This window comes from Perissodus microlepis, chromosome 18 (genome assembly GCF_051167445.1).
Source record: "Perissodus microlepis isolate ML-2025 ecotype Zambia chromosome 18, ASM5116744v1, whole genome shotgun sequence".
In the NCBI taxonomy this organism is placed as follows: Eukaryota; Metazoa; Chordata; class Actinopteri; order Cichliformes; family Cichlidae; genus Perissodus; species Perissodus microlepis.
The window spans coordinates 11,776,793-11,795,285 of NC_140478.1; the positions used below are offsets into that span (position 1 = coordinate 11,776,793).

The following is an 18,493-nucleotide window of genomic DNA, read 5'->3' on the forward strand; positions in this document are numbered from 1 at the left end:
TTACGGTCAACTCACAGCTTATTGTTAACTATAGTGTGATTATTTACATTGTCCAAGAAGATATATGCAAACATAATTATCTATCTGTACATATATTTACCCCAGTGCTGGTACCGGTTGTTAAATTTTTCTAACATGTGATATGATTTAACTTACAGAGATGTATACATATATTTTGCATTTTGAATACAGCTATTACCACTATCTGACAGCAGGAGTGGGCAAGCCAAGCAGAGCAGACTTATTCATGTAATGATTTTCTGTTTTCCCTTAAAGAAAGAAAAGTTTGATTTATAGTTGACATATTGGAGGCGACATGCCAGGATTTTGTAGAGAAAATAAATTACACAAGGGTCTTTTTTGTATTCAAAACTTTACTCAAACAGTTGGTGTTTACAAAGAGTGTACAGACTTAATGCTGCTGTGGAGACAGACCCAAAGGAAACCCAACAGTAGCCAAGATCATAGCTAAAAGGTATCTGCAAAGGTCATCCTACAGAGGTTCGTAATTCTCTGCACAAGTCTGTTTTAGAGCAGGTTCAAGGGACTGCAAATGAAAGCAAACTCACTTAAATCCAAAAATGAGCTGTCGTGGTGTTTGTTGTCATCAGGGATTGAACTATCATCTGAAACTACAATCTCTAAAGCTAGCATTTATCAGAAACACAAAAACTCCACTTGGTTGAGGCAATAAGTCGAAAACAAAACGAAAATAAAAAAATAAAATAAAAACCACCAAAAAAAAAAAAAAAAAAAAAATGCTCAGAAAGAAGATAACAATAAGCTATTTGAACAACTTTAGCAATAATAATCTTTACCTCCCGAATTCACTGCAGAGCAAACGCGAGCCTCAGTTTAAACAGCATGTCTGAAAACCAGTCAATATAATAAATATAAATACATCTGAGGTTTTCTACAGACTGTGAAAAGGACATGACAAAAATAGCTTTGTTTTCAAACTTGATGCACTTGCATAAATAAAAGTATAGTAATAACATTAATTACAATAATTATAATAAACCAAGGTATTGTAGGCCCTCTGAAGTGTAAGGCTTGGGCCTGTAAAACATGTCAAACGTCCTCTGTCTTCACAGTAGATGCACAATGACAACTATGTATGGGTGAACTACATACTCGTATACGTATTTCTCAACCACAAAATGTAACGCAATAAGCAACAAGATCAACCGTTGTTAAAACGGTGACAGAGAATTTTAGTTCTTTGGGGTTTATGATTTGACACAATTCTTCACAACTCAAACTGTCAACAGTCAACGGCTACAGTGTGTCTGCATCAGTGGAGAAAACAGAGTTGAGAAAACCTCCATCAACAAGTTTCTTTATGGCAAAAATTGTGAAAACATTAGGAAAACATCAGTCTGAATCAGTGAATTGTGATTGAAATGAGAAATATGTTTCTGCTGTATAACATGTAGAGTTTTTTAATCAACAGTTGCTAATCAGGGTGGCAGAGAACAAAGAAAATATCTAATCTTTTTCACATTTAAATTCATTAATGGCTTCTTCCTGAAGGAAAGAAAAAAAACGATGAAATGGGGGAAAGCAAACAATCTCCAGACTGCAATGGGACATGAATGTCGATGAATATTATTCAAAGCACACAAGAGTCAGTTAAAGTCCCAGCCGTAGTTTATAAATATGGAGCCTGACAGGCCGTGGAAGAGCAGGAGGGGCGGTCAATCCTTTAAGCAGTAGCCTCAGAAAGAAAAGGATGTCACTCCATGATGGCTCGATAGATGACGGGCTCAATGTAGTCCTCTCTATATCGAGAATTGATGACCCGCTGCCTTTTGGTGTTCTGCTTGACGTCGTTTTGCGCGAAGAGCTCGAAACGCATGTCTGATGCCACCGACTGAAAACCAAAAAGGGGATACAAAAGTTACTGCTTAGTTCTACAGTTGTGATGCAAACATACAGCTGCAATTGCACAACAAAGTTGGCTAGCTGTGTAGAAAAGTAGGAAAAAAGAATTTAAAAAAAAAAAAATACGGTCACCAGTCCCACCCTGCAGCCTTCAAAGTAGATGCACCTATGGGACCAATTTGAAAATCCTATGTCACCTCATTCTCAAGCTATCGTGTTCACAAAGTTTGGTGTCCATGTCATCCACCAAGCAGGGTGATGACAATACCCTATCAGCCTTTTAGAGCTGAGAGGTAATAAAAGCAGATTGCAACGTTCTGCAAAGCTCATAAACCCGTTATTACTCATAACAGAACAGATAAATAGTTAAAGATTAATCGTCCCCTCATCAATTACCAACAGTCTACACTTGGAGAACTGACTGCTGTCCTGTTCTTGTCTGACAAAGGATTCTAGTTGCTCAACAGTCTCGGCTCTTTGTTGAACTTTTCACTTCATGATACTCAATGTTTTCAGTTGGTGAAGGCCAGATTCTTTATGTATGAAACCACGCTGTTGTAATAGCTGCAGTACGTGGTTTTGCATTATTTAGTGGAAATATACAAAGTCTTCCCTGAAAAGGTGTCATCTGGATGGGGCACATGTTGCTCTAACACCTGTAATACCTTTCAGTTGTCACGCTACCTTTCCAAATCTGCAAACTGTCAATTCCACGGGCACTTATGCACCTCCCATACCAGCGGAGTGCTGATTATAAGCTCCTCTTCAGTCTGGAGGGTGTAATGTTCATGTTTTCCAAAAAGAATTTCAAATTTTAACCACAGAACAGTTTCCCAGTATGTGTCAGCCAATTTTAAATGAGCTCTGGCTCAGAGAAGACAGCAGTGATGCTGGCTTCTTTTGCTATAACCTGCATTTGTGGATGGCACGGTCAACAGTGTTCACAGACAGTGATTTCTGGAAGTTTTCCTGAGCCCATGGAGTGATTTTAATGCAGTGCTGCCTGACGGTCTGAAGATCCCAGGCATCCAATACTGATTTTGAACCTTTTCTCCTGGAAATTGGGAAAAGGTCTGAAGACCATTTCTCCAGATTCCCTGAATCTGTTGGTATTATGTACCGTAGATCAGCGGTTCAAAACCCCCGGGCCGTACTGGTCCATGAGTCGTTTAGTACCAGGCCGCGAGAGTTGAGGCTTGGGTGTGTGTGCTTTCTATGTTCTATTGTAAATAAAATATGAGTTTAAGTTATTCATTCCACTGTTTTTAGTTACATTTTACACAGCATCCCAACAACTGGTGTCATATTTATTTCCGCATAACATAAAGCATTGAGATTTTTAACTCACCATCCTTGACTTGACCCGTTTAGGCAGATCCTCATCTAGAGTGTAGATGTCTTCTCGCTTGACAGAGATTTGCGAGCCATCCTCAAATTCCACCTACACACACACACACACACACACACACACACACACACATAGAGGAAGTGCTTAAATTAAAGCGTATTTGAATATTTCTACTCCTACTGTATTGTATGTGTCACATAATCATTTTCTTCATAGCCAGAGTAGAATTCCCATTTATTCCCACCTAGGGCAACAAAGATTATAATCATCAAGTAAGTGTAACAAAAAGTGAAATGTCTGACTCTGCTCCTGACTGATGTAACAGTAAAGTTCACCTCCCTCAGGCATAAAATGTCCTCGCTCTGATATTTTATCCTGTTGGATGTTAAAGTGAATTTTTCTCATCACGACCACATTAATTCTTGTTTTAAATGTATAATTGTATTAAAGAAAAACATTTTATCTACATTAAGCTTGACAAATTTTTATGTGATTCTTCTTTGTGCCAAGAAATTCTTTAAAGATATTCAAACACTGCATTCATGAGAATTAGACAAACTGATCTACCATCAACACTCGCATAAAGGCTCCTTCTATTTTCTGTTTAGAGCTTAAAAAAACATGACTGATAAAGACCCTTCATCTTAAAGTATTACAAACTGGTTAGCAACCATCTGTTTAACATGACAAAATGTTCATTTTTAAACCAGACCACCAAGACTTTACAGTCATCCTAACCCAGCATTTTATGAGTTGATGGAGTCTAATCAAACAGAGTTGAAGCTGATGAGGATCAGAGGGATAAATGCATGTTTACCAGGTACATGGGGATGGAGTGGGAAGCTACAAACTTGGCTCCATATATCAACCCATCTGTCCATCGAACTTGAACAGCATCACCTTTGGCAGGTGGGCCGAGGCGGACGCAGTCCCGGTTCTACAAACACATTTAAACAAATATTGACCTCAGGCCATCTGGAAAGGGAGGGCATTTAGAAAAGGAAAATTTGAGGGCAGCTTTAGCTATCTGAGAGGTTTATTAACCTCAATATCCTCAGGGAAGAGGTTGTCGCTGAATGAGCCGTCGTCAAACACCACTTCATAAAACGTAGCTGTGGTTAGCTCCAGCAATTCGCTCTGGTAGTAACGGCCATTCTTGTATTTACAGATCACCTTTTGGCCCACTGCCAGTTCCTGCATGGCAGATTTGCTGCGCTGTGGAAGACAAACATACTGAGTGTTAATCAAATGTTATTACTTTAAAGTTAACTTTTTCCCACAGTCCCAAGATAAAGGGTAAGACGGTGGCTGTAGTGCAATAAAGATAACTCAGAGAAATGGATTAGCAGGTTACAGCAATATTTAAACATTATCCCTGCCCCATTGTTCAAAAAAAGATATGAACACTACACATGAGAACCAACACAAACTGGTAGTCACAACAATACCAAGGAGACTGTCAGAACAGGTTTATTGTGTTATTCTTCTCCAGTTAGTGAATCAAAGCTTCAACGTGCAAAAGCAGAAATCCCTGTGGTAGCTTCCAGCTGTTATGGTGCTGCACGGCTGACTAAGCTTGTGCTGGAAGCTACAACGGGAGGCAAGACAGTCCTCACTTTATAAAAGCATCTTGTTGCAAAGACACTTCATCAACTGATAACAAACCAAAAAAAAAAAAAGGAGGAATTTTAAATGCTACACAACACATGCCACAGTTCCTAACAGTAGTGTAAACAACATCAACTATTGTAATGGGTATATGGACACAATGAGCTGGAGACTGAACCACTTAAGCAGCGGTGCAGCGTGGGGCAAAGAGTTACACTAAAGAAGTCATTCAATCATTTCTATTGAGCACTCTGGCTGAATTTTCTTTGTGTACAGGCTGTGATCAGCTGACCTGTGCGCCTACTCTGATATTTACCGCTCTTTTGTGGATTTAGCAAACTGAATTCCACAAGATACAGGCAGAGGGCTATATGGCTGATTTCCAACCCTCTAAACATTATGAAGCTAGTATAAAAGGTAGAATTTAATGCGTGAGGCTAAACGAAATCATAACCTTGAATTTATATTGACGTCTGCTACCCTTAATGAAACCAAACATGACCACAGCTTCACCTGCACCAGTCCAACACAGCACATCACTGTAAACTGTACAACACCACTGCAAATTAGCAGCTTAGCTTCCAACTGCCTAGTACATATTTTTCTGCAATTCAGCAACACATCATCAAATCAACAAATCTGATGTGTGATTTATGATGTGATGAGTAAGTGTCTCTAACAGTACGATGTTTAGACATGTTGCTAGACCGCAACTTTACATCTGAATTTAGAATGTATCACAGGGATGAGACGAAAAAAAGATGTGTTGAAGGTGTAAGGAGACCATGGGATGGCATTATGTTCTTATTATGACCCAGTATCTCTATACAGTCAGCTGGAAGCGCATGAAAAAAATAATTAATTTAACAGTATTCATTAACCTGCACATCAAACTTAATTGCTCTTTAAATCAAAGTCCCAGAAAGCCATTCAGGGTCATTTTAAACCTTGCTGATAATCTGGAACTAACACTTCTTTACAGTGAGGAACTGAAAACGTTTCTCTGAAATAAACAATTTTAAGACAAAATTCACAGAAAAAGCAGTGTAAGCTCATGCTGAGAAAAAGGCAAATTTGTTTGTCGTTTCCTTTCACTGGTAATCTGTTTTACACCTTAAACACATCTTCACAGGACAGTGTCTTCAGAAATTATTACTGGCCGGACTGGGACTCTCCACGATTACCTCAGGTATGGCTGGTGCTCTATGCCTGTGGCAGGTGATGAAGACAATGAATGGCCAGTCATCTGGGTGCATGAGGACACCAGCTGCCTGAGCACATGTGGGGTGAAATGCCGTGGAGCAACGCCCATGGGAGCACTGAACACAGCAGCCTTTCACTTCCCTTTTTATCCGTTTCCTGCAGTACACACATTTCTACGGGAGAAACAAAGACAAAAGAGTGAAATAAGGGGGTGAAATTAAGTGTTCCATATTGTAAGTGGGAGGCAAGGAAAAGGAAAAACATGAGAAGCGAAGAAGGAGAAAAGAAATCGTCTAAGCCAAGCAGGGAGGATGAGAGGAAGGAAGTCAGAAATGAATTATAAAAGGCACACAAACTGAGATGCAGACATGCTGGAGGAAATTACACAGCTTCCTGTTGACAATTTAGTGACATCATGTGTCTTATTTAAACACACGTAAAAGTAGATCCTTTGACAAAGGTTCCTTTGTGTTACAGACGCGTAACAATGCCAACAAGGCCAACTGTTGTAACTGAATTCCTGCATTTTTTCCATCACAATGCTTAGATCTCAAACAAACTACAAGATAAGGATAGTGCAATCCTTTTACATTATTTTGAAATTTACTTTGGTGAGCTGACAGGAAGCTAAAAAAGTGTGTGTGTGTGTCATTACACAGTTAAACGGTACTTTTTCTTTATTTTTAGAACATACAAAAACAAGAAGTAAAACTGTGGTGACAGTACAACAGGCACCACAGTAGTTAAACAGAAGTGATGTGTGAAAACTACAAACTCATGACATCCCAAGTGCCCTTGTGCTCGGAAGTGGAAAACACACACACACACACACACCTTACTCATGTGTAACCCTACAGTACACAGCTGTACTGACTTACCAGTCTGAAACGTGGCAGTGGGATGGCAGAGAGGTCAACGGGGCTCCGCTCAGTGATGTTGACAAAGCGAGCTTCCAGCACAGTTATGGCACACAACACATGAACCCACCTGTGTGAAAGGCAACACGAAGTGGATTTCACAGAAAGAGTATGCTGTTATGTTCAGCAAAGCACCCACACCGAATGTTAGGCCATGTCCACACAAATTTTCGTTTGAAAACGCATCTTTTTCTCTCTGTTTTGGCCTTCCGTCCAAACTGAGACGGCGTTTTTGGCCGAGGAAAACTGAGCTTTTTGAAAACGCTCTCCAAAGCAGATACATTTGAAAACGCCGTTTTCGTGTTGCAGTGTGGACAGCGAAATCGGAGCCTTTCGAAAACGATGACGATGCCATCATGTGACCAATTAAACAAAGATAGCAGAGGGCATTATACAGCAGTTGTTTTGTTTGTGATCAATTTTGACAGCCCTATTAAAGGTGAATATCAGTTTGTACATGCTCCAGATAGCGTTTCTACAAATTCTTTAATTCTCACTCGCTTTTGCAACTTTGTACTTTTGTGTTACATGCAGCAAGAACTCCTCATTGTTAATCCATTTAAAATACTCGGTGCTTTTCCTCGACCTTTTGCCGCGATGTTTCAAAGAGCCGGAAAGTAAATAAACAGCAGGCAGAAATTATACAGGTCGAATTGTCTCACGATTCACACATGCGCAGGAACGTAAGTGTTTTCAGGCATTTCAGTGAATGAACAACTGTTCTGAAATGATTGAAAACGATAGTGTGGACGCGGAGCGTTTTTAGACGAAAACGCAGTTTTCAACTTTATCCGGATTAGTGTAGACATAGCCTTAGGGATACACGTTATTGTCTACACATATTCAATACTAAATAAATGAATGAAACTGTAAAAAAAAATTAAATCATGTATTTTCAAAAATCTAAAGATAAACTAGTTTCTCCAGTTGGGCTGAACTCAAGATGACTTTTGAATGATATCACTTGTGATATCACACAGTGTGTGCAAATCTGCTATTTGAACTTCAGCACACTGATAACTCTCTACTCTCAAACAGGGTGTGACTAACATCAACTGAGCTAAAGGATTTTGCCTTCAGGCGCTCTCAACATAAATTTAGTACAGCTCCTGGACTCGGGTGCGTGTGAGAATGCATGTAGTCAATATAGTCAATCTTTTCTATTTGGGTAACCACAGATGTTTGTTTGCACAACAAACACACATATGCATTTGAAAAATTAGATTAGTTTAAAGGTCTAATGGATGAGATGGTTTTCAGAGGTAAGAGGTTAAAGGAAGCAAAAATTACAGCAGTCAAAGAGAATGACAACAATTTTATGACATAATGTCGCGACTGAGCGTGATTGACTGAATCCAAGAAGCAGGGAAATGTTTTCCTGACTGAAGTTCTTAGAACTTCACAAACAAGTGAACAAAGGTGGAGGCAGAGCCCCAGTTTCAACCTCTTGCTGCATTACTGTGTGTAAATGACAAAGTTGTGTTTAGAATATCATCACTTGTTTATTTCAGTACTTCTTACTTGTCATTGTTGGCTCTCTGTAAAGCTCCTCCTCTCAGGGAACACAGGCAGCAGTCCTGCAAAAAGAAACATCATATATTTTTAGCTGTGGTATATGATTCATTTATCTTATTACACCAAACTGAATGTTTTGATACATTAGGACAGTATATTGTTCTTAGTCTACACTGGAGGAAAACCCCAATTATGCAAAAGGTTTGCATGAAAAAAAAAAAAAAAAAAAAATCAGTCATATGAAGCTTAATCTTGTCTGATCATTTGTTTGTCCTACAAACCCAACAGACATGTGCTAGAACACGAAAAACCACCTCAGCATGTTTCAAGTAAATAAACTGCTGAGTGTCGCCAATAAACAAAAAGCTGCACAAAATTCATGAAAGAATCACATGCAGGAAAAAATTCTGTTTATTTTGCTTCTAAAAATTTGGACAAAAAGACTTGAATGTATCAAGTCTCTTAAAGCCGTTTAAAACTATGCTAGGCAGTAATATTCACATTTTATTATCTTGTTAATATTTACTTTTCTGTGAATAAATATAAAAATTATTGCAAGCTATTTTTAATAGCTTTCTATACACTTTCTATACACCTTTTTTAGAAACCTTTATACAAGATATAAACCAGAAAAGCACTGACACAAGATCTGTGAATCATGGGGAAGTAACAGCTTAATGTGGACACCCTGAATCCTGATTAAAGCCCTAAAATTCGCTAAAAACAGAACAAGGACATCTGTAGCAATAACATTTTAAGTAAACCTACCAAAAAAAAAAAAAAATTACAACTTTTTAGTGTACTTAAACCATGACCTCAAGTTAGATAAGACCGAAAACTTCCACAAGTAAAAAACACATAAACACAAAACTACATAACATCGTCTCAGGCTTAATGAAGTGTACAGTGGAGCACTGCCCACTAGTGGTCAGAGGGATTTGGACCATCTTCAGGACACATTCCCAGAATAGTTCCCTATTGTTTTGAGCTGATGGGAATGCTGAGAGCAAAGGAAATTTTCAGATAATCTTTTAAAACAAAAGGTGGAAAAAATACATGTCCACCAAGAGGAAGGGGCCGCTAACGCTATATCTGCAGAGAGGAAGCGACGTCATACAGAGCCAAGTTTTAATGATGCGGCTGTCAGTTCTGTTTACCCCCCAAAAAACAACAAGCCAATTCTGTAGTGCTGACGTGAACAGTTATGCCTTATTCTGTACCATGAAATATATTGTTGTTGTTGTTATTATTATCAGTAGTAGTAGTAGTACAATGTTTTGACAGAGAGAAAGAGCTGGCATGTGCACATATGCAGACACTTTTTTTTTTTTTTTTTTTTTTTTTTTTTTAAACAAAGGTATCTTCACACTCACAAAAATTGCCAAGAGATTTTTTGCAGCCGGAGCTGCAAATCATTTCAACTTCAGTCAAATAAATTCACAATTGAAGTTTATCTGTTATACAAGTTCTGCAATTCTAGTTAATGGGAAACAGTACCAATGATTCATTCCTTTGAGGAAGGTAGCCGTGAACACAGCATGTCTTTACTGGTAATCCTTTTATGTTACCTTCCTATTTTTTGTTTCAGGTACTTTCAGGTAGCGAGCTGTTCACATCTTTTTGTGTGGGTATAACCACCTCATGTTTATATATTTTAAGTAAGGAGTACATGTATTGGTTTCAATGCAACCACAGAAACTGATCTCTCAATGCCAATGGCCCCACAGTGAGTGTGTTATCATCCTATATGGTGAATGTGGCTCAGCACAAATTTATTCTTGGCCTGTAATACAGTAGCTTTGTTTACATCTTACCTCATCTAATTTTACTTTACATTTAACACTTAATTAAAGACATACACACATGTTTTTTGTGTGTTTTAACAGACATTCCTCCGTTTCTTTTAGCAGACAACAGAACCGCTATGAAAGAGTGACACAAATGGGGCCCATTAAGATTCCAGTGGTAAGCTGCTTCCATTTATGAGCCTTTCCAAGCAGCAGACTACACTGCTAAACACTTGATTTTACTGTAACATAATCAACATACACAAGCTAACACTAATGGATGTGATGCCATTTAGACTAAATACATGTACTAAATTGTTCATTTAGATACAAGTTTACAACTAAGCAGGGCTAAAGACTTATTTTAACTTGTCAAGAAAAAAAACGAAGGACATGCCTTCATTAACTAACCTCAGTGATGGCGTCAGCCTCACAGCGGGCACACAGCCATTCATCTAGCTCTGCATCATCCCTGGAAATGCCATAGCAACCTAAAACAGAACCAGAAATAAACAAATTCAGACATTTCAAAGCTTAAAAGGGCAGAGATGCTAAAATCAACTTTTTGCTTATTCTTATTTTGCTTTTCTAAGTTAAATATTCTTAAACCATCAACTGTTAGCAGTGCAGAAGGTATTTAAAAAACCAAACTGAGGGCTACTGTTTGCAGCAAATTTTCCACTTTCATTACTCCCCATTTATGTTCTCTGTGAAGCAAATAACTCTAGCACATCATTCAGCAAAACCATTCACTTGAGACTTTGTGCAGCAGCTGCTAGAGGAACTGGCTGAATCGTTTTAAGCGTCAATGGGGTGTTTATGTATTCATCTTTGATGTGCCTGAATTATGGTTTATTAAAGTAGCTTAAGAAAAAAAGCAGCTGAGTGCTAGTTTCCTAAAGAAAAACAAACAGGTCTGGATGTACTAAATGTAATTAAGATTTAATTTAATAATCCCTCAGCCTTCTTCTAACTATTTTAATAGATGCATCAGAGAAAATGGGCTTACTTGTATGTACACGTACGCAGCACTGAGTGCAGCTCACCAGGCGGCTGGTACCATCCTCAGCTACATTAGGGTTAGACAGCTGCCCCTCCCCGCTGTCAGTAATCTTACTGGACTGGGTGTTAAAACACATTTCAGGGATCAGTGGTTTAGACCACTGTTGGCCCCCTGGACGGTTCACCAGTGTCACACTGGAACTCCCAGTATTGGATTCAGACTTAAAAGAGAAAAAGTTTAGAGGTTTGTTAGCATCATTGTTCTCCTCAAATTCTGATTAATCCAGTACTATGGTAACTGTAGGAAACATGCAGCATATTTATTGCAATCTTTATTTAAAGAGGTATATTAATATATCTAACACATTATATTATTTGCAAATGCATAGTTGCTCTTTCTACAACAGAAGCAAGGATATAATATAGATGAATACAAGACAAACCGATTTACTAATGTTTGCGACACACAGTTCACTGCTAACTGTGACAATACCTAACAGCAAAAAAACATGTCTTTTTTCCTCCTTGACATTTAAATGATCTGAGTGTGTCTGTGTTTAGAAAACAAGAACTTTTGTGAACCACTTGTAAAACTAACCACACCTACATAGATTACACATGGTTTTGTTAATTTAGGCCCTTAGTTCCTACCTGATGGTGAGTGTAGAAGAGCAGGCAGATAGAGCAGTAGGGAGCCTGTTGGCCCATGCGTTTGTTATATTCCCTCTCTGCAGCAGGGCTAAATGGCAGACACTGCCATAACTGGGTTAGTGGCTTTGCCCACTCCTCTTTCTCCTCTTGGATGACCTGCACATCTACATATAAATCTATGGATAACAGGTGTGGCATAAATGAAGGAAGGAGATGGTGAATCCATTATGTTTTAGGAAGAGAAGGTGAAGTGATAAAACAAAAACATTAACCACCTTAGTCTTATAAATTTACAAAACTTGAGTTCATTTATTAGCAGATATAGCAAGAAAAAGATATGGAAAAAAAATTAAAGCCTAAAACAAGACATAAAATCATTGTGGTAAACACAGTGCTTGGTAATCTGGCGAACTACACACCACACAATTACACAGAGGATCTAAAATACTACGTACCATCATCACTGTGTGCCTCCCTGAACAGAGGATGATGACGAGGCAGCTTACACAGCTGTGCTTCCTGCTGGTTCTTGACAGGCTTGCAGTACGACTGCTCGTCTGACACCTGCTGTAGAAAGAAGTGCATAGCAAGACATAACTAAAGGACACATAATGCATGTTGTAATAAACACATACAAAATTAATTTGCAGTGAGGTCTCCCTAGAATCAGGCATAATGGAAGCTCTGTACTGATATGCACACTTTTCCAGATAAAAATCTGATCCAACCGTGCCTTTAAGCTTCTGGTCTCAGGTATTAAATACTTACATGATGAATCTGAGGAATCACCTTCAGCTCATCGTGCACTGGTTTCATGACAGGAATGGTGTCTTTCAGGATGACAATGCCATTATCCACGAGGGGGGATTGGATATTCTGTAGTTTAAACAGCATGAATTACATTGAACATCTCAGATTTTAGAATAATGGCTATTAAAATTCAACACGCCAACGAGAGAGATTATAAAAAGACTATGATGTTAATAGAGATTAGTGTGCAAACATCATACACAGAAAGATGCACCAGTACAGAGCAACCAGACAGTCCTGTGGCTGTTTTGGACACTCACATGCGTATTACCAAAGCAAGCGCTTTTAGTGAAACCTAAGATTGTTCATCGCACGGTGAGACAATTTCCTTTTTGGATGTTAGTTTGTTAGCCTACAAATATACGCCCGTTCCCCATCACTTCCTAAATTTGTTAATCAATCTGGTGAATGTCTTAGAGTTAAGATGTGTGCCCTTCCGCTAGCTAACTTTTGTTCATGTAATAAAAATAAATTTTTACCAAAACTGCTATTAAATAAATCTAAACAATATCACAACATTGCATTGCATGCATCATCTGGTGATCAAGCTAGACCCAATTTCCACTACAATCAGGATTATCTGGAGAGCTTTTCTGAGTTATTTTACAACACTCAGATCCTGACAAATTATATTTAACTCATCTCAAAACAAACTGCAACAGTATGCCTGTGTTACGTGTACGTTATTGACATAACTTGCACATTTACATTGCTGCTTTTTTTAAATACCTTTTGCTCAACAATTTTTCATGCAGTGACACTCTGGGGTAGTTAAAATGTCCTGTTAGCCACATCTGTAAATAAGTGTTCATCAAGCTAATAGTGCCTGTAATTAATTACTTGCAAATAAGAAAAACAATAAATATTAGTGCTGTCAAAATTAACGCGTTAACGCAAATTAATCCGCCGTCACGGTCAACGTGATTAAAAATTTTTTAACGCAATTAACGCATCTGGAGTGCAGAATGACTCAAAATCCCTGAAATGTTTCTGTCAACGCAATTCGGGCAGTTTGATGAAGCATACGTTAGTCGGGGATGCTGGTAGGACTTTGGGTAGCGCGTCACCCAGCTTGCGAAAAACCACTCACGGAGCATCGGGGACTCAGTAAGTCTACCTCGGAAATATTAACTGACATAATTGCCAAGTGGACTGCAACAAAATGCATATGTATTAATATCGTTGAGAACACGCGCTTTACATAGCTTTAGTTCCTCGTTTCAAGGACTTGAAGTGCCTCACCAAGAGTGACAGAGTGGATAAATGTTTCAAATCAAATCAAAATGTATTTCTATAGCACATAATAATACAACAAAGTTGACCAAAGTGCTTCACAGTTAGTCAGAGCAATAGCATAAGAAAGGATAAAAAGAAACAGTTAAAAGGATAAAAAGAAACAGTTAAAAGAAACAATATGAACAATATGGGTAAAACAAACAAAAAAAAAAAACATAACTAGCTTGAATCAAAAGCCAGATTAAAATAATAAGTTTTAAGACGCAATTTAAAAGACTGGATGACTCGGAGGAACGAATAAAAGGAGGGAGGCTATTCCAGAATCTGGGAGCTACGACAGCAAAGGCCCGATCACCTCTGGACTTCAGACGAGACCTCGGTTGCATCAGGAGCTTTTGATTGGAAGATCTAAGTGTCTTATTAGGGATATACAAATGGAGGAGTTTGCATAGATAGCTGGGAGCCAAATTGTTTAAAATTGTAAAGGTAAGCAAGAGAATTTTGAAATTGATACGATATTCAACAAGGAGCCAGTGTAGGTTGGCTAAAACCGGTGTGATGTGGGCATAATTTCTAGTACCAGTTAAGAGATGCGCAGCTGCGTTTTGAACTAACTGGAGCCGGTGAATAGAGGAAGATGGGAGGTCCGAGTACAGGGAATTACAGTAGTCTAATTTGGAAGTGATAAGAGTGTGAATGAGCTTTTCAAGGTCTTTCAAAGGGAGTTATGGCTTTGCTTTAGATATCTGACGCAGCTGGTAGAAACTGTTTTTTACCACAGAGGAGATCTGTTTCTCAAGTTTAAAAAAGCTGTGCAGGAAAACACCAAAGTTTATAACAGTGAGCGAGAGATGGCTGGCAAGGCGCCCTAAGGCATCAGTTAGTTGTTCCAGTGGGGTGCGATTATCAAAAAATATAACTTCTGTCTTATCCTCGTTCAATGTTTACAGAGGTTTTTGTGAACATAAATGTTCAAGATGTTCAATAAACATTTTAAGTGCGTATATTTTCCGTTTTTTCTCGAGTCTGTTTGCTCATGCAAAATGAAATGCGATTAATATAAAATGAAAATGGATGATATTTAATCGTGATTAATCAAAATTAATCCACAGAAATCCTGTGATGAATCTGATTAAACATTGTAATTGTTTGACAGAACTAATATATATTATATATTAGTGTATACTTACCAATTAGTATATAGGTTTTTTTAAAAAGTTGTATTTCACAGGAGAGAACCTGTGCTAAAAGATTGAAGAAAACTATTCAAATTCTCTTTGAATTTGAGTACACATTATTTGTATTTATTCGCCATTTACTTTATTATATTGCATAAATGTCAGTTACAAGCTTAAATATAAAGTTGAAAAAATGTAATTGCAACCAGGCTAGCGATCAACTAACTGCAATTAATTACAGAAAAATGTGAGATTAATTAGTTAATTTTTTTTAATCTATTGACAGCACTAATAAATATGTTTTTCTTATTAGTTTGTTTGGCGTTTATGAACAGCCATTTTTGCCATATGACTATATACAGTACTACAGTGAAGATACATGTCTGTGTTTTTATATGAGTGAACAAGCAGAGAAGGCCTGAAGAGGAAGAAAAATAAATAAATTAAAAGAAATCAGCCATAGCGCAGATTTTTGCCTGTCAGTTTAATATAATCTGAGGCAGGACCTGCACTAATCCATGAATCATCATTTCTCATGCTGGGGTTAGTCTACTCAGAGGGAAACTTATGTTTTGAGTTGTCACATCTGCTTTCTAGGAACAGGCGTCAGTACTAGAAAGCAAAGATGTGATTAAAAGCTGCTTTGGCCAGCCTGCTGGTACCTGCAGAGATAACAACGCATGCACTGTGGCCAGTGTTCAAACATGCATACAACACAACACTGACAAAATGAACAAATATAACAACTAACATCTTTCTCCCATTACATCTTTAATGTAATTGTCTATTATAAAAACATTTTTTGTAATTTTTATAATAAAGAAATATAAAAACAAAGTCAAACCTTTCTCTTGTTACTCTTGGGAGCCTCAGTTTCCACTTTGTTCACATCTTGTGGCTGTGTGTGAACCAGCGGGGAAGCAGGCTTGCTTATGGGCTCAACTTGAGGCTTCTCGACTTCAGCCAGAGCTTCGACAGGCACGGACGTTTTGGGTTCATGTTCTTCTTTCTCCGTCACCACAATATTTTGTGCTTCTTGTTCATTCTGTGCTACTTTGGTCATAGTGATTTCAAATTGAGGCCGTGCCTTCATTTGCTCACAGTGCAGCGCCTGAGATGAAGATGGAACCGGCGTTAAGGTTTTGTGCTGGAGATGGCGGGCCTGGTGCTCTCTGGCATAGCTGTGCACATGTAGCTGTGTGGTGGGTTGCCGCTGCGTCTCTTGACTGTAGCTCTGCACCTGAAGAATATCTTTAGGACTCAGAGTCCTGTGGAATAGCAGACTGGCAACACCCATTTTGCGGGCAGGCTGAGTTCCAACTTCTGTCCACATAGAGGCTGCTGAGACTGAGAGATGCCCGTTTCTGGACCTGGACTGAGATGAGATTGCAGGTGCACGAGTCTTGGTATAATGAGGAGGGCAGCCACTGTCACCTTTACTTTGGGACAGGCCCCTGTGAAATGGATCCATTAGCGTGAGCTTGGTTGGAGTGACAACCAACTTTGGTGGGCCTGTAAATTAAATGAAACAGAAAATAAGTTTTGCTACACTGTTTAACTCCACCATCACACAGTAATTGTTATTGGACTCTTGGTTGCCATACAGGAATCAGTGAGACGATATTAATACCTTTATTTCTTTTGCCATCTTGTGCCACAGCCCGTGGAGGTATAAGACTGAGTCTAGGACGCTTTCCATACTGCTCTTCATCGTCTTCATCTTCAACCTGAGGCACAACTTCTTCAGGCACTTCCAGACACACCCGGTGTCTTTTGGTCTCTATTCTTTGTTTAGTGCTGAGATTCAACAAAACAGATGTGGGATTTGTTCAATTCAATTCAATTCAATTTTATTTATATAGCGCCAAATCACAACAAAAGTCGCCTCAAGGCGCTTCATAGATACAGAGAAAAACCCAACAATCATATGACCCCCTATGAGCAAGCACTTTGGCGACAGTGGGAAGGAAAAACTCCCTTTTAACAGGAAGAAACCTCCGGCAGAACCAGGCTCAGGGAGGGGCGGCCATCTGCTGCGACCGGTTGGGGTGAGAGAAGGAAGACAGGATAAAAGACATGCTGTGGAAGAGAGACAGAGGTTAATAACAGATATGATTCAATGCAGAGAGGTCTATTAATACATAGTGAGTGAGAAAGGTGACTGGAAAGGAAAAACTCAATGCATCATGGGAATCCCCCGGCAGCCTACGTCTATTGCAGCATAACTAAGGGAGGATTCAGGGTCACCTGGTCCAGCCCTAACTATATGCTTTAGCAAAAAGGAAAGTTTTAAGCCTAATCTTAAAAGTAGAGATAGTTTCTGTCTCCCGAATCCAAACTGGAAGCTGGTTCCACAGAAGAGGGGCCTGAAAACTAAAGGCTCTGCCTCCCATTCTACTTTTAAATACTCTAGGAACAACAAGTAGGCCTGCAGAGCGAGAGCGAAGTGCTCTAATAGGGTGATATGGTACTACAAGGTCATTAAGATAAGATGGGGCCTGATTATTTAAGACCTTGTATGTGAGGAGCAGGATTTTGAATTCAATTCTGGACTTAACAGGAAGCCAATGAAGGGAAGCCAAAACAGGAGAAATATGCTCTCTCCTTCTAGTCCCTGTCAGTACTCTTGCTGCAGCATTTTGGATTAGCTGAAGGCTTTTCAGTGAGTTTTTTGGACATCCTGATAATAATGAATTACAGTAGTCCAGCCTGGAAGTAATAAATGCATGAACTAGTTTTTCAGCGTCACTCTGAGACAGGATATTTCTAATTTTAGAGATGTTGCGCAAATGGAAGAAAGCAGTCTTACATATTTGTTTAATATGTGCGTTGAAGGACATGTCCTGGTCAAAAATGACTCCAAGGTTCCTCACAGCGTTACTGGAGGCCAAGGTAATGCCATCCAGAGGAAGAATCTGGTTAGATACCATATTTCTAAGATTTTCAGGGCCGAGTACAATAACCTCAGTTTTATCTGAATTAAGAAGCAGAAAGTTAGCGGCCATCCAGGTCTTTATGTCTTTAAGACATTCCTGCAGTTTAACTAATTGGTGTGTGTTATCTGGCTTCATGGACAGATAGAGCTGGGTGTCATCTGCATAGCAGTGAAAATGTATGCTATGTCTTCTAATGATGCTGCCTAAGGGAAGCATGTATAATGTAAACAGAATTGGCCCCAGCACTGAACCCTGTGGAACTCCATAATTAACCTCAGTGTGTGAAGAGGACTCTCCATTTACATGCACAAATTGGAGTCTATTAGATAGATATGATACAAACCACTGCAGTGCAGTACCTGTAATACCTACAGCATGTTCTAATCGCTCTAATAGGATATTATGGTCAACAGTATCG

General features: G+C 38.9%; 1 protein-coding gene across 4 annotated transcripts in view; it reads right to left on the reverse strand.

Moving 5' to 3' along the window:
* Positions 1–354: 354 nt before the first annotated feature.
* Positions 355–18,493, reverse strand: part of LOC146367398 (lysine-specific demethylase 4A-like) — a 28,265-nt gene continuing 10,126 nt past the window's right edge. For 2 of the 4 annotated variants that reach the window (XM_084911700.1, XM_084911699.1), the window contains exons 10-23: positions 16,770–16,936; positions 15,984–16,651; positions 12,684–12,791; positions 12,371–12,482; positions 11,916–12,091; positions 11,272–11,485; positions 10,674–10,753; positions 8,482–8,537; positions 6,922–7,030; positions 6,025–6,216; positions 4,277–4,447; positions 4,050–4,169; positions 3,233–3,325; positions 355–1,873 (exon numbers count right to left, since the gene is read on the reverse strand). In XM_084911700.1, the coding sequence (XP_084767826.1) occupies positions 1,736–1,873; positions 3,233–3,325; positions 4,050–4,169; positions 4,277–4,447; positions 6,025–6,216; positions 6,922–7,030; positions 8,482–8,537; positions 10,674–10,753; positions 11,272–11,485; positions 11,916–12,091; positions 12,371–12,482; positions 12,684–12,791; positions 15,984–16,651; positions 16,770–16,936 (2,404 nt within the window). In that variant the 3' untranslated portion in view covers positions 355–1,735. The remainder of the gene's footprint in view (positions 1,874–3,232; positions 3,326–4,049; positions 4,170–4,276; positions 4,448–6,024; positions 6,217–6,921; positions 7,031–8,481; positions 8,538–10,673; positions 10,754–11,271; positions 11,486–11,915; positions 12,092–12,370; positions 12,483–12,683; positions 12,792–15,983; positions 16,652–16,769; positions 16,937–18,493) is intronic. The other 2 variants (XM_084911701.1, XM_084911702.1) reach the window with 2 other exon arrangements.